Source organism: Leptonychotes weddellii, chromosome 10 (genome assembly GCF_054177405.1).
Source record: "Leptonychotes weddellii isolate Sample4059 chromosome 10, ASM5417740v2, whole genome shotgun sequence".
NCBI lineage: Eukaryota > Metazoa > Chordata > Mammalia > Carnivora > Phocidae > Leptonychotes > Leptonychotes weddellii.
This window is the reverse complement of record NC_138378.1, coordinates 30,447,897-30,461,756: the sequence shown is the minus strand read 5'-3', so window position 1 is coordinate 30,461,756 and position 13,860 is coordinate 30,447,897. Positions and strand designations below refer to the sequence as shown.

The following is a 13,860-nucleotide window of genomic DNA, read 5'->3' as shown; positions in this document are numbered from 1 at the left end:
TGTGAAAATGTGGATTTATATAAGGCAAACCTCAGTAAAATAATATATGGCTCAGAAAAGTGAGCAAGTTAAAAAAAAAAAAAAAGCCCATAAAGATCAGAACATGGTTTACATAGAAAACAGAGTTTGAAACCTAAATATATGAAAATATGTGATTCTAATACTACGAGAAATTGAATAATTGGAGCGAGAATTGGTTTACTTTGTCAGAAATCATGTGTATCAGGTGGTGGTGGTATGAAACCTTTGTACTGAAATTGGAGACAGCTATTTGAGCTCTTTCTTCATCAAAAAAGAAAGTAGACCCTTCTTTCCTAATAGCTGAAAACTCCAACTACTGATAACTATTAGCTATTAATATGCTAACACCCCAAAACCAAGCCAACACAATGAAGCCAAATCTTCAAACACATCTGTGCTTACCAAGTTATTCAGAGGAAAGGTGAATGAGTGACTCTGGAAGAAATTCGCTGGACTGAGTCCTTAATGAAATGCAGTTAAAAACAACAAAAAGGAATTGCAGAGAAAAACTGAACAGTATTCTGTAGTTTTACTGTTCCTCCTGATACCAAATAATTTTCTTGGAGCTATTATTGTGTTATTAGTAAAGCAAATGAATTAATTATGTATAATTTCATAGGTATCAAGATTGATAAAGAAAGCACAGTTATAGAATCAGGAATTTAAATAAATTAGAAGATAGGAATGAAGATAGTTCTGTGAACTGGCACAGTTCAGACACAAATGTATCTTTTCTTACTTTGTTCACTGAAACGGTCCAGAAACAATGTTCCATAGTACGGCGTTCAAATTGCTGTTACACATACAATTTTTTTTTTTCCACTGAAGGAAACCAGAGGTCATTTGGGGGAAAAGTCTGATTCCATGGTGGTGCAGAAAGGAACAAGGTGAGCCTGAAGATCTTTATGTGCCAGAAAGAAAGGACATTTTCAAAGAGCAATGGGTCATGTCAAGAGACTATAGAAGTCAGCCTAAAAAATGGTCCCATAGACCAAAGCTGAGACAATTTGAGTATCAAAAGGAGAACAGTGGCTGTGGTTGGTGAACCTACATAAAATCTAAAAATCATAAATCCATAAAGATAAGCAGAAAGAATATATTCTGAGAGAAAATAAAACGAATAGACTGTGTATCCAATCAGTCTTCTTATTCAATCATTTTGCTATCATTGCCTCATTTATTATATGAAAAATAATATAGATACTAATGAATATAAACACAACATTTGGAAGGAATTTTTGGAGTTAAAAAGGACTATTGGTAAAATTACTGCATATCATGACTTCCAAGCAGATGAAACCACATACTATGTCCAAAATTTAGCTGAACATGTATTTATGTATTTTAAGAATCTTGTGGTCCTAAGTATATGATAAATGCAAGATGCCATCATTTGCCAGTCATTACAGTTATATTGTTTAGGACATTATCAAGTGAAAGATCTTAATTGAGGTTGTCGACTTCCTCAAACTTGGATGAGAAAAAAGATTATGTCTTTAATTTAAACCCTTTATATAAAATTTAATAATCTCTTCAGTTATAAATGCAGGTCACAAATCACAACAGTACAAGCAGAACTGTGACTCTGACATGAGGAGAAATCACAGATATTTTCATATCATGTTCCATTGTTGCAAAGAGCCATATCATATTCTTTATGCTAGTATTTAAATTGTGCTCATATAAATACATATTATTTTATCACAAATTTGTTTTTTAATATTTGATAAAAATATTTTGTTGGAAATTATCTCTTCTTTCATCCTATATATTTTATTTTATGCATTTAACACTACTCTTAGAAGGGTTCATAGATTTCACCAGAATGCCAAATTGGTCAATGGTACCAAATAAGATTAAGATTTCCCTGAGAAGATCATTTTTTTTATTATTGTTTATTTATTTGACAGAGAGAGACACAGCGAGAGAGGGAACACAAGCAGGGGGAGTGGGAGAGGGAGAAGCAGGCTTCCCGCGGAGCAGGGAGCCCGATGCAGGGCTCGATCCCAGGACCCTGGGATCATGACCTGAGCTGAAGGCAGATGCTTAACGATTGAGCCACCCAGGTGCCCCAAGAAGATAAAAAATTAAAAATATTTTGACACTCCTCCCAATGAGAGCAATGGTCTGTGTTTTCTCCCTTTGAATCTAGGTAGGTTTGTGACTGATAAATAAAGAAGTGACCAAACAGAACTTTAGAGGTGAAGTAAAATAAGGCAATTAAGCTTCCTTCTTGTTCTTTGGGACATTTGTTGTTGCAGCCATGACCTGCCAGGTAAGAAGTCTACCTACCCTGGAGTGCCATGCTGTGAGGAAGCCCAAGCTACATGGTGAGGCCTCTTATAGGCAAAAAGATCAGGAGTCCTAACTGAGCTCAAGTTCCAGACATGTTGGAGAAGCATCCAGATGATTCCAGCACCCAATGTGTTTGCATTACCCCCGGGCACTTATTTGGCAGCTGAAGCCCAAGACACCAGGAAAGAGAGAGAAGCCATCTCCTCTTGTGCCCTATCTGAATTCTTGACATACAGAAAATGGATCAAAATAATATGGTGGGTGTTTTATGCCACTGAATTTTCAAGTGATTTGTTATGCAACAAGAAATGACAGGAATAGAGTTTAGGATGAACCAAACATGAATCCAGTTAGTTTTTGGTATGCATCTCTCCCTGTAGATAATGTCAATTGAAACAAAATGGGCTGTGAGTAGCCTGAGAGCCACCCAGTTTTTATGAAGAATGTACAAGTTGCACTTTGACTGACCAGAACTCAGAGTATGTGGTTCTGATTAGATGCTCTCAGATTATATGAAAGCATCCTGAGACAGCCCACTCTCGCTGTCAGGAGGCTACTTTGTTCTCTCTGTCAAAAGGTCATTTTTATTCTAAGCTATTTTTTCACCAAGTGTGGGATACCAGGCCAATGCCTGATTTGATACCAATAAAACATACATTTGTACTGGGATGAATGGATCTCCTTAAGGAATTTAGATGAAAGAACTGCTTATCTGCCATATAACCAAATCTGTGAGATACTCTTGGACACCCCAGAATATACAGTGCCTGGATCTCCCTTGTCATTATGTTCATAGCTTTGCTGGTTTACCCTGCAACACAAACCACATGCCCCTAGGCAAGGAGCCATGGGCACGTCTAAGCTTCTCCCAAGGCATGGGGGGCAACTACAACTTACACATACCAAATGAGACTTTGGTTGCATTGTGGGTCTTCAAGTCTGGCTATCTTATATTAATTTGGGTAATGGAGTGTTGGAAGTAGGAGAGTGACATGGTTTTTTAAAAAGCCTTTTTTTTTTTTAACATAGATCCTTTACAAAGTCCTTTCAAGGCTGGTAATTAGAAATCTGCCATACAAAAAGTATTCTGCAAGAAATGTATTTTGATTATAAAAACACTTTTAGCTTTATTAAAATCTGTATTTATTAAAAATGTTAATTTTAAACTAAGTTGAGATGATATGTATGTATATATGGATTTTCATGTTTTTCTATTTATTTTTTTATTTATTTAAGATTTTATTTATTTATTTGAGAGAGAGAGAATGCGAGCAAGATAGCACAAGCGACAGAACACAAGCAGGGGGAGGAGCAGAGGGAGAGGGAGAAGCAGACTCCCCGCTGAGCAGGGAGTCCATCGTGGGGGCTCCATCTGAGAACCCTGGGATCATGACCTGAGCCAAAGGCAGGTGCTTAACTGACTGAGACACCCAGGCGCCCCTTGCGTTTCTATTTAATAATCTGCTAAAAACCATGGCAATGCTCAATTTAGGATCACATTTGGAAGCACACTGTTGCTTTTTCCTCCATTATTATAGTATTTACAACGAAGTATAGGTTGTCATTAAGGGTTAAATTTGTTTACATCTAAAGCCCTATTCCACCTTGAACAAAATAAGCTATTTGCCTTGAACATAAGTTATGTATGCTTATGCTTTAGTACTTTCCTGTACATGAACACAGTCCAGAGAACTAGGTAGTATTGCCAAGTTCACTGAAGAAATTCAGTTACACAAAAATTCCATTGGCCCAAAGATACCAGATATGATACATTTCAGAAGACTTAAAAACTGGGGAAGAAATATGTTGTGAAGAAGTGATATTGCCTCTTACAGGCAGAACCTCTGGTCCCAGAGCTCAGTTCTCAGAGGCATTCATAGGAAATGAAAGAAAACACACCTTCCCTTCTGAACAACAGAAAGTAGAGGTTGGTGAAATTTGGTGAGACTGGCTAAAGTCATTGTCAGAGAACTATGAATTCGTACCTGTGAGGTAGGTGTTGTGTGAGGAATTGATGAAATAGTGAGAAAGGGGCTGAGACATATCTTCATTCAAATCCAGTTTCTCAGGCGAAACGACTCCATTTTCTTCTCCACTCAGATAGCGCATAAAGCCATCCACTGATATCTGTCCTGGAGGAAATGAAGAGTTAAGAAGAATGTGAATGAGTCCATTCTATGGGTTGCTGGTATCATGCTGCTTGAATTTTTTTTTTTTTTTCCAGAAAACTCTGGTGCATCCAAAGTAGAAGACCATAGCCACAGTTGCATTTTAACATGAATAATAATAGTCAAGGATTACGTTATTTCACAACAATTATCTCCCAATGCCACAGATAGTGGAGAAAAATGTATTTACATGAACCTCACTGACATTCAGAGGATTTAAATACCTAAACACCAATCTCTTGTTTTTAAATTAAAAATGGTTATCAACTTTATGGATGGACATTAAATGTTATTAGTGCTTATCTCTGGGTAATACAATTAGGAGTGAATTTCCAAATTTTCTGTTTTGTATATATATTACTTTTTTTTTTTTAAAGATTTTAGGAAAATCTATCTTTATCAGAGAGAGACAGCAAGAGAGAGCATGAGCAGGAGGAGGGTGAGGGGCAGAGGGAGAGGGAGAAGCAGACCCCCTTGATGAACAGGGAGCCCGATGTGGGGCTCTATCCCAGGACCCTGGGATCATGACCTGAGCCAAAGGCAGACGCTTAACCGACAGAGCCACTCAGGTGCCCCTATATGTTCCTTTTATAATAAAAAAAGTTATTCACGAGTGGTTTTATTATTTAAAATGAAGCGGAAGTGTTTTCAATTAATGATCTTTTTCTCTGAAACAGGAACTACAGATGACCACAAATGAGTCTGTCCTAGAAATAAAAAATCAAACGCTCATAAACAAGGAGGTCTTTAAATTTCATATTTAGAATGACTTTACTTCAAATGGAAGAAATATGACTCACACTTTAGTTTACTTGGCTCCTATTTAGAATTTTTGCTTTTGTTGTAACATTTCTGAAGTGACTAATGCTACATATTGAGATAATCCTTTAACTTTATCGCAGTAATCTTTATGGAATGCCCAGAGAGGCCATCCTCACTATTTTGATCCATTACCACAGTTTGTTTCTTCATCCTTAACATTCAGAGCCTCAAAAACTCCAGCACATTTGTGAGCAGTGGAGATGTTACTTGTAAACCCTGGAGGGTAGCATTTCTTTCTTCTTGTTGAAAGAGTTTTGTATTAACATAATAGTGTTATATGTTCACTGAAAAAAAATTAGGCAATGAGATGAACAGAAAGGAAAACTAAAACTTTTCTAAACATGCCTAACTCTTTCTTCAGACCTAGGTGCTGTTACAATCTTGGTGTGTATGCTTCCAGGAAAAAAAAAAAATGGGTGTGTGTGTGTAATTTTTTTATGAAGGTGCAATCATTTAGTAACTTTATTAGATTAACCTTAATTAGATTAGTAACCTTTGTATTAGTGGAACAATATATGATAAAAATTGTCATGTAATCTATAATATTTGTATTTTTTTAAGATTTTATTTACTTATTTGACAGAGAGAGACAGCAAGAGAGCGAACACAAGCAGGGGGAGTGGGAGAGGGAGAAGCAGGCTTCCCGCTGAGCAGGGAGCCTGATGTGGGGCTCAGTCCTGGGACCCCCCAAGATCATAGCCCAAGCCGAAATCAAGAGTCAGACACAACTGGCTGAGCAGGGGCCCCTGTAAATCTTTTTACATGCAATAAATTTCTCAAAATAACTGATGAATATCTTTCCCAATTCTGGAAATGTTATAGCTAAATTGCCTTTAATAATTTCCAGGAATAAGTAAACTAAAAAAATAAATTTGGTCATTGGGTCTTGATGAGTGGAGCTGGGTTTTATAAAAAGAAAAATCTTCCTAAACAAATGGAAAGAGGAATAATAATTTGACTATGAACTTCTTAAAAGTCAGCTCTAACATATACCTTGATAATTTCAATAATGACAAAAGGAAAAAGTGTTAAGAAGGTTTCATGCATTAGAAATAAGAAATGGGACATAAAGGTCCTCATACTGCTATGTTTGTGTGAATTTTTTTTAAAGATTTTATTTTTAAGTAATCTCTATACCCAATGTGGGGCTCAAACTCATACCCCTGAGATTGAGTGCCACATGCCCCAGTGACTGAACCCACAAGGCACTTTTATTTGTGTGAATTTTTAATAGATGCCATAGTTTGTACCTCCAAATAAATCACCATCACCTAACAAAGTGATTGTTCCGAACACTCTACCATTGATGAGAACACTTTCGTTATTGTGCTTGAAGCCTTTGTTTTAAAATTCATTTATGGTGAAATGCATATATCCTTTCAGACTGGTTTCATTTTGGAAACAAACCAAAATCAATGCCACTTAGAGTCAAAGGTATTTCAATAGATGGCTTTAAAAACTATTTTGGAGTATAAAACTCATTAGAAATAAATTTAAAAAAACTAATTTTTTCATAGTCTTCCTTTTTTCTGTGACACATCCATCTTGGCAGCTTCTCTAACTAGTGCCCATTCCTCCCTCCTTCTTTCCTTTCCTTCTTGCTTCTCTCATTACCTTCCACTTCACTACTGTCTTGTTTAACAAGGGTTCATTGAACATCTGCCATGTGATGAGTCCACAGAAAAATAAAGTACAGTAAATCACAGCCTCTGCCTTCATAGAGCTCACAATCTCATAGAAGATAAGATCATTCATGCCTTGCAAACCAGGCGTGAACTCCTCCAAAGCAGGATGAGCACTTATATCTTTGTCATCCCTGGAATCTACCACAATGCTTTGTGCACAGTAGGTGTTAAATCAGTCCTTTTTTTTTTGCTGATTAGTGATTCAAAATAGGAAATAAATTCATTTCAAACTGGAAGATCCCAAGAAGAGCATCATTTTGATTCTTTGATCTGATCAGGTCAAATCATATGAAATTGCTAATTTTGGCATTTATTTATTTATTTATTTATTTGACAGAGAGAGAGATAGCGAGAGTAGGAACACAAGCAGGGGGAGTGGGAGAGGGAGAAGCAGGCCTCCCGTGGAGCAGGGAGCCCGATGCGGGGCTCGATCCCAGGACCCTGGGATCATGACCTGAGCCAAAGGCAGACGCTCAACGACTGAGCCACCCAGGCGCCCCGCTGATTTTGGCATTTTTAACCTATGCAAATGACAATTTCATCCAGCTCAGTCTCTAACTCCAGTTATTTCTTAGAGGGCAGACAGTAAAGACAAGTGTCTTTAGGGGCCAGCAAAGAAAAAGTAATGTGACTGATGGAATAATGAGCACACCAGGGAACTGTGGAGTGTGGAAAACTCACAAGTGTATGCTCCTTCTGAAGGCATAGAACCGACAGCAATAAAATATTGTGGGACGAAACCAACTGTTTTTATGGTGCTGGTGACACTCAGGCTGTCATGTCTGTTATCTTGCAGGAATAAATATTCTTTGGTCCGATCAGCAACTTCACAGAGCAATTAAAACAAAACATGCCAATATGGTGAGGATGACTAATGTTAACTTTAGCATCAATGCTCATTTATTGTGTCTAGTGCCCTCTGGGGACTTACACTGAGAAAAACTCTGAGCCACGCTTATGATTAATTTTGATGTGTTTTATGGGTGCAGGACAGGGAAGTGGGGGGTGTATAAGCTATGTATTTGTTTTTCTCAAACGAGGATATTATAATTAAGGTCAAGTTATACTTTACAATATGCTGACGAACAAGTGTCACACTTATATTTAATTCATTAATGAGAAAACCAGGAAGATGACAAAGCTATTTCAAAGAGGGCTATGAGACACTAAGGCATACATATGTGTGTGTCAGCATAGTATCCAAACAAAAACCCTCAAATCTATAAAAATATTGCTAAATTGAATATAAAGCTGGTTAATGTTCTATAGGTCAATTAAACATAACCTTTGGTTATCATCCCTACCTTTACTATTTCACAGGAGTTGATTTTAACATAATTTTTTAGTTTAGATTAAAATCAATAAAAAAATAATAAGAGTTGAGTGAATTAGTATTTGTGAGGGCTATTTACAATTAATTATATCAAATAATTAAAAAATCCCCAGTGAAGGAATTTACCTAACTTTGAATAAGAACAATGCAAGAGTTTGGAGGACAGTTCAGAATATGATTGCAGACTGCAGGTAAGCAGCCACCTGGGAGCAACTTTTCAACCCCAAAGCTTGGCTTTGTTAATAAAGGGGCCAATATGCAAGGCTTTTGATACATCAAATGACTAGGCAGAGATATATCGAAGTCAAGAAAATCAATGAAACAGTAAGGATAAGGAGTAGTAGGCTTATAAGTCGTGAGGGTCAGGAGTACATTTGCAAAAATGCAGATTTTTTTGGCATAATGAATTGGCTTAAAAAATAGTTCTGACTGGCTTTGGGACAGAAAGCAGACTCTTAGAGGATTTTCCTTTGTTGCATATAACCTACAGCTGGATTATTGCTATTGCTGTTGACTTAAATGTATCAGTCCTTTCTCCATCAACATTGTACTGTTTTTGCAAAACTGCTTACAATTTTTTTTTCCTGGTCCACTGAGGAGCATAGAAAAATGAAAAATCTTGAGAATTAAGGTAGGAAACATTGCTTTTCTAAACAAATTAGTAACAGAGCAAGAAATCTAGCTTCCATTTCTGTCAGTGGTAACTGATCAGGGACAAATTCCTCAACCACAGGCTGGGTAAACTATATGGGCTCTTAAGTCTCTTCTCCCTCTCAACTGCAGTGAGTTCAAGTAGTTTAATATATTAGGGATGATTACTACTAGCTAAATTAAAACAAACTGTCCTATATTAGGATGACATTAGGAAACATTAAACCACAACTAAAAGCAGTGCCACAATTTTCTGGAATAAAATCAAGAAGAGAAGTCCAGAAGGATAAGGCCAGCTTACAAAGGCTACAAATAAAGCCCCTTACATATTTTCTTAAAAAAAGACTGGTACGTTTCCAATTGGTCATGTCACTCATATAATGGCACCTACTAAAGTAGGAAAAATAGAACTCCCTTAAGGAATAGGAAAATGCTGCTCTGTGACACTTTTCTGTTCAGAAGTTCTGGTGATCAGTGAGAAAGGAAACTGGTGAGGCAAGAGTGGAAAGATCTGACTTCAGTGGGGAGAAACGATCTTGAAAGAGATAAAAGAGGCAAGTGGCATGACAAAACGATGGTCCCCAAGGGCCATTCATATATCTCATAATTTTTCAGCAATATCTTTGCTGCAAAGAAACTGTCATGCAGTGTTGCACAAATGCCATGGCCAGCAACAGTACCTCTGCCTCCTTCGGCTTCCCTCCCTCCCATGGGGCAGACAATGACTGAGACTCCTCTAGTGTCTTGAAATTCTGTTGTGACAAAATGAGACCTTCCAGGGATGCTTTAAAACCATGTGATGTGTCCAGTGACCCTCAGCTGGATTTATCTCATGCTTACAAGTGCATGCAAAGGCTCTTGTATATTTTCGAGGTAAGAGCTACTCTGATGCCTTCTCTAAACCTGGGGCCATCCCATGGCTTTTGGGAACAGTTAAGAGTAAGGAGGATATGTGTCCACAAAAGGGAGCTCTGGAGACTAGAACAGAAGAATGACCTATCAAGAGCTTGGTGGACTGGTTCTCTCACCTTCTCAGGTCCTGACCCTTTATCTACTGGCTTCTAGAAAGCTAGATCAACAGAACTTTCTCCCTTGAACTCCTGTTCCAGGCATCAAAGAAAAGATGTTTCAGATCAAGTCTCTCCAGGAAGAACAAGAAATCTTGACCTTAACCTGCCCCTGAAGTTGGGGGACCCAACACACATTTTTAGTGAGGGTCTAACTCTGTGTCAGTCTCCTGACCTTCAAGACTTAAAAAAACATAGCACGTACAATTCCTTTTTGATGCCCTTTGATGTGCAGTTCAGGTTTCTATTCACTTAGGGTAATGTCCTAATGTACATGTCGCTAAAGAATTTGGAGTCTCATTTAGCAGACAAACTCACTAATTTCATGTTGGCAACATAAGCACCTTCTGGTCCAACTCATTTTGGTCCAGTTCTGCTCCATTTTCTCTTTTACCATTTTGCTGCCCAAGTCTGGCAGGAGATAGAGGAGAATTGACTGATTTTAATTGCTGATGGACTGAATTTGGAAGGAAGGAGTAAGGAGAGGCTGAGTGTGGCCAGTTGGTGGAGTGGCAAAGGTACAGTTAAGAAGCCACCCCACTGATTTGCTTCTGATGTACAGACACTAATGCAGGAGATGTCTAGGGGAAAACAATATGGTCCACAAGCAATAGGCAAGGGTTGTTTTCTAAATTTAGATCTCTTTCATAGCTGCTGTCCAGAACCACTTCTACTATGATGGATAGTAGAAACAAGCTTCCTCATTTCCCCTTGATTAGAAGCAAATGCTTCCAAATCTTTTAGTTAATACTTTTGGTATTTACCCTATACCTCAAAATAATATGCTTGTAGTACTATTTTTTGACTTCCCACCATGGGAGATGAGGGTATTGCTCTTTCTTCTCTCCACCCCACAGCATATGTACACATTCTTCTCACCCTTCTGAGATAGTTACATTGTAATTTAGTTAGATCAGTATTCAGTGCTTACATTATCATGACTATGTATTCTATTCAGGGCTGAGTCACATAGTAAACCAACAATTATTTTTCTTTCCATGCACAATTTAAAATTTTCCCTGTAGTTGATAATTGTCTTGTTTTGTCATTTGCTTAATTTCTGTGCACATATCTCGAATCCAACTTCAAATGCTCCACCAGTTATCTAAAGTTCTTTGTAATATGTTCAAACACAACACATGTTCTCCCAGTTTCACTTTCTTGAAGAAGTCTTTTTTGGAGTCTTATGACTTGAAGTTCTTTTATTTTTTGTATACCATGTCTTCTGGTAGAAGACCGGAAGAAGCAGACTCCCTGCTGAGCCTTTGCATTTGTCATTAGATTCCTGATGACATCTCATTTGTCAGTAGATTCCTGATGACATCTCATTTGTCAGTAGATTCCTGAGAAAGGGTTCGTGAGTGTGAAATTTTTTGAGGCTTGTATGCCTAAAATGGCTTCATTGATATGCACACTTGATTACTAGTTTAGCTGGGTATAATATTTTAGGTTGGAAAAAAATTTCTTTTAAATTTTTGTGGGAAAATTTGCTTCATTGTCTTTTAGCTTCTAGTGTGGCTATTAAGAGGTTTGAAGACGGGGTGCCTGGGTGGCTCAGTTGGTTGAGCGACTGTCCTGAACGAGACCATGATCAGGACAGAGAAAGAGAATGCACCAGAAAGAGAGAGCGGGAGCGTGATCACAGTCCTACACCAAGTGTTTTTAACAGTGACGAAGAATGATACAGATACAGGGAGTATGCAGAAAGAGGCTATGAGCACCACAGAGCAAGTCGAGAGAAAGAAGAACGACACAGAGAAAGACGACACAGAGAGAAAGAGGAAACCAGACACAAGTCATCTCAAAGTAATAGTAGACATCGCCATGAAAGTGAAGAAGGAGACAGTCACAGGAGACACAAGCACAAAAAATCTAAGAGAAGCAAAGAAGGAAAAGAAGCTGGCAATGAGCCTGCCCCTGAACAGGAGAGCACCGAAGCTGCACCTGCGGAATAGACATGGCTATGGCCTTTTGTGTATATTAGGGCCAGAAGTGTACCATAAATCTTGTTATTTTTCTGGATAATGTTTAAGAAATTTACCTTTAATCTTGTTCTGTTAGTATGAAAAGTTAACTTTTTTCTCAAAATAAAAGAGTGAATTTTTCATGTTAAAAAAAAAAAGTGCTCAGGGCATGATCCCAAGGTCTTGGGATCGACCCCCGCATCAGGCTCCCTGCTCGGCGGGGGGTCTGCCTCTCCCTCTGACCCTCTTTCTTCTCATGCTCTCTGTCTCTCATTCTCTCTCTCTCAAATAAATAAATAAAATCTTTAAAAAAAAAAGAGGTTTGAAGACTTACTGATTACCATCCTTAAAACAGTTATGTGTCCTATTTTAAAAAAATTGTTTATTTTTCTTTCTGGAAGTTTCTAGTCTCTTATTAAGTCCCAGTTTCCTGAAGTTTTGCAACACTGCTTTGGTATAGGTTTATCTTTATCTTCTGTGCTGGGCACTCTTTGACCCCTTTTAGTATGAAAGCTATTGTCCTTTTATTTGAAGGATTTCATGAATTATCTTTATGATAATTACCTCTTTTCTCTCTTTCTGGAACATTATTTGGGCAAATTTTGCATTTTAATATATCCTCTCTCCTATTTTTAATTTTATTTCTTTGTTCTACTTTCTGCGAGATTTCCTCAGCTTTTTTCCCAACACTTCTTTTAGTGTTTTGTTTCTCCTGCTTTTTTTTCAATATCTAAGAGACAGTTTGTGTTCTCTGACATTTCTTTAAAAAATAGCATTGTGTTCTTTTTCAATAGTGCAATATGTTCTGTTATCTTTCTAAGGATATAAATAATATATGTATATTTAAAGTTTTTCTTCTCACTACATAACCTTTGTTTTGTCCAAAGTTAATATTTTCCTTATTTCTACTTTTTTTTTTAAATATCTTATTTATTTATTTGAGAGAGAGAGAGTGTGAGCAAGAGAGAGAGAGGGAGAAGGAGCAGGGGGAAGGGGAGAGGGAGAGGGAGAAACAGATTCCCTGCTGAGCAGGGAGTGGGACATGGGGCTCAATCCCAGGACTCCAGGATCATGCCCTGAGCTGAAGGCACAGCCTTAACTGACTGAGCCACCCAGGTACCCTTCCTTACTTCTACTTAAAAAAAAAAAAAAAAAGGTTTTTCTCATATGTCTAGTAATTTTTAGTTTTCTGTTCATATTTCAAATTGGTAAACTAAAAAGTTTGATTGTATTTTTGAATGCATCTGGATAACTGACTATAAATTGAAAATAAATTGTGATTGTAGAGGGATCAGTCTTTGTCTCTTTGGAGCAACCCCTAATGTCAGTACATTTAGGTCTTCCATCTTGGGCTGATCAGAGTCCTGAGAGAAGATCTATTTAATCACTTGCCAGGAGAGTGCAGGCCTGGAGGCCAGCATTCCAGAGCACATGGGTAAAGAAGGATGGAGGACTCAGCACTCAGTACGTTTATGCATACATAAAATATGTAACTTTATTTCCTTGCTTTCAGTGTGGTAGCCCTGCTTTCACTTGGGACTGTGTCATCTTCAGACCCTCTGTATTCTTATCTCCAGAGAGTAGCCCTGCCTTCACTTGGGACTGTGTCATCTTCAGACCCTCTGTATTCTTATCTCCAGAGAGTAGCCCTGCCTTCACTTGAGACTGTGTCATCTTCAGACCCTCTTTATTCTAATCTCCAGAGAGTAAACCTTTAGTCGTTATCCAGGTGGGAGTTCTGACTATTCCTTAAACAATAGTCAACTAGTCTTCCTTATTTTAGGCTGTACCTCTAAACCCACTTCCAGATGAACCTAAGATCATCAAATTTTAAGAGTTTTTTTTTTTTTTTTT

At 37.7% G+C, this 13,860-nt stretch overlaps 1 protein-coding gene across 1 annotated transcript in view; it reads right to left on the bottom strand.

The window, feature by feature from the left end:
• The window catches only part of PLCB1 (phospholipase C beta 1), a 567,798-nt gene that overhangs the window by 112,047 nt on the left and 441,891 nt on the right, over positions 1–13,860 (bottom strand). Inside the window, exon 10 of the mRNA XM_081832287.1 lies at positions 4,302–4,448. Coding sequence (XP_081688413.1) covers positions 4,302–4,448 — 147 coding nt within the window. The remainder of the gene's footprint in view (positions 1–4,301; positions 4,449–13,860) is intronic.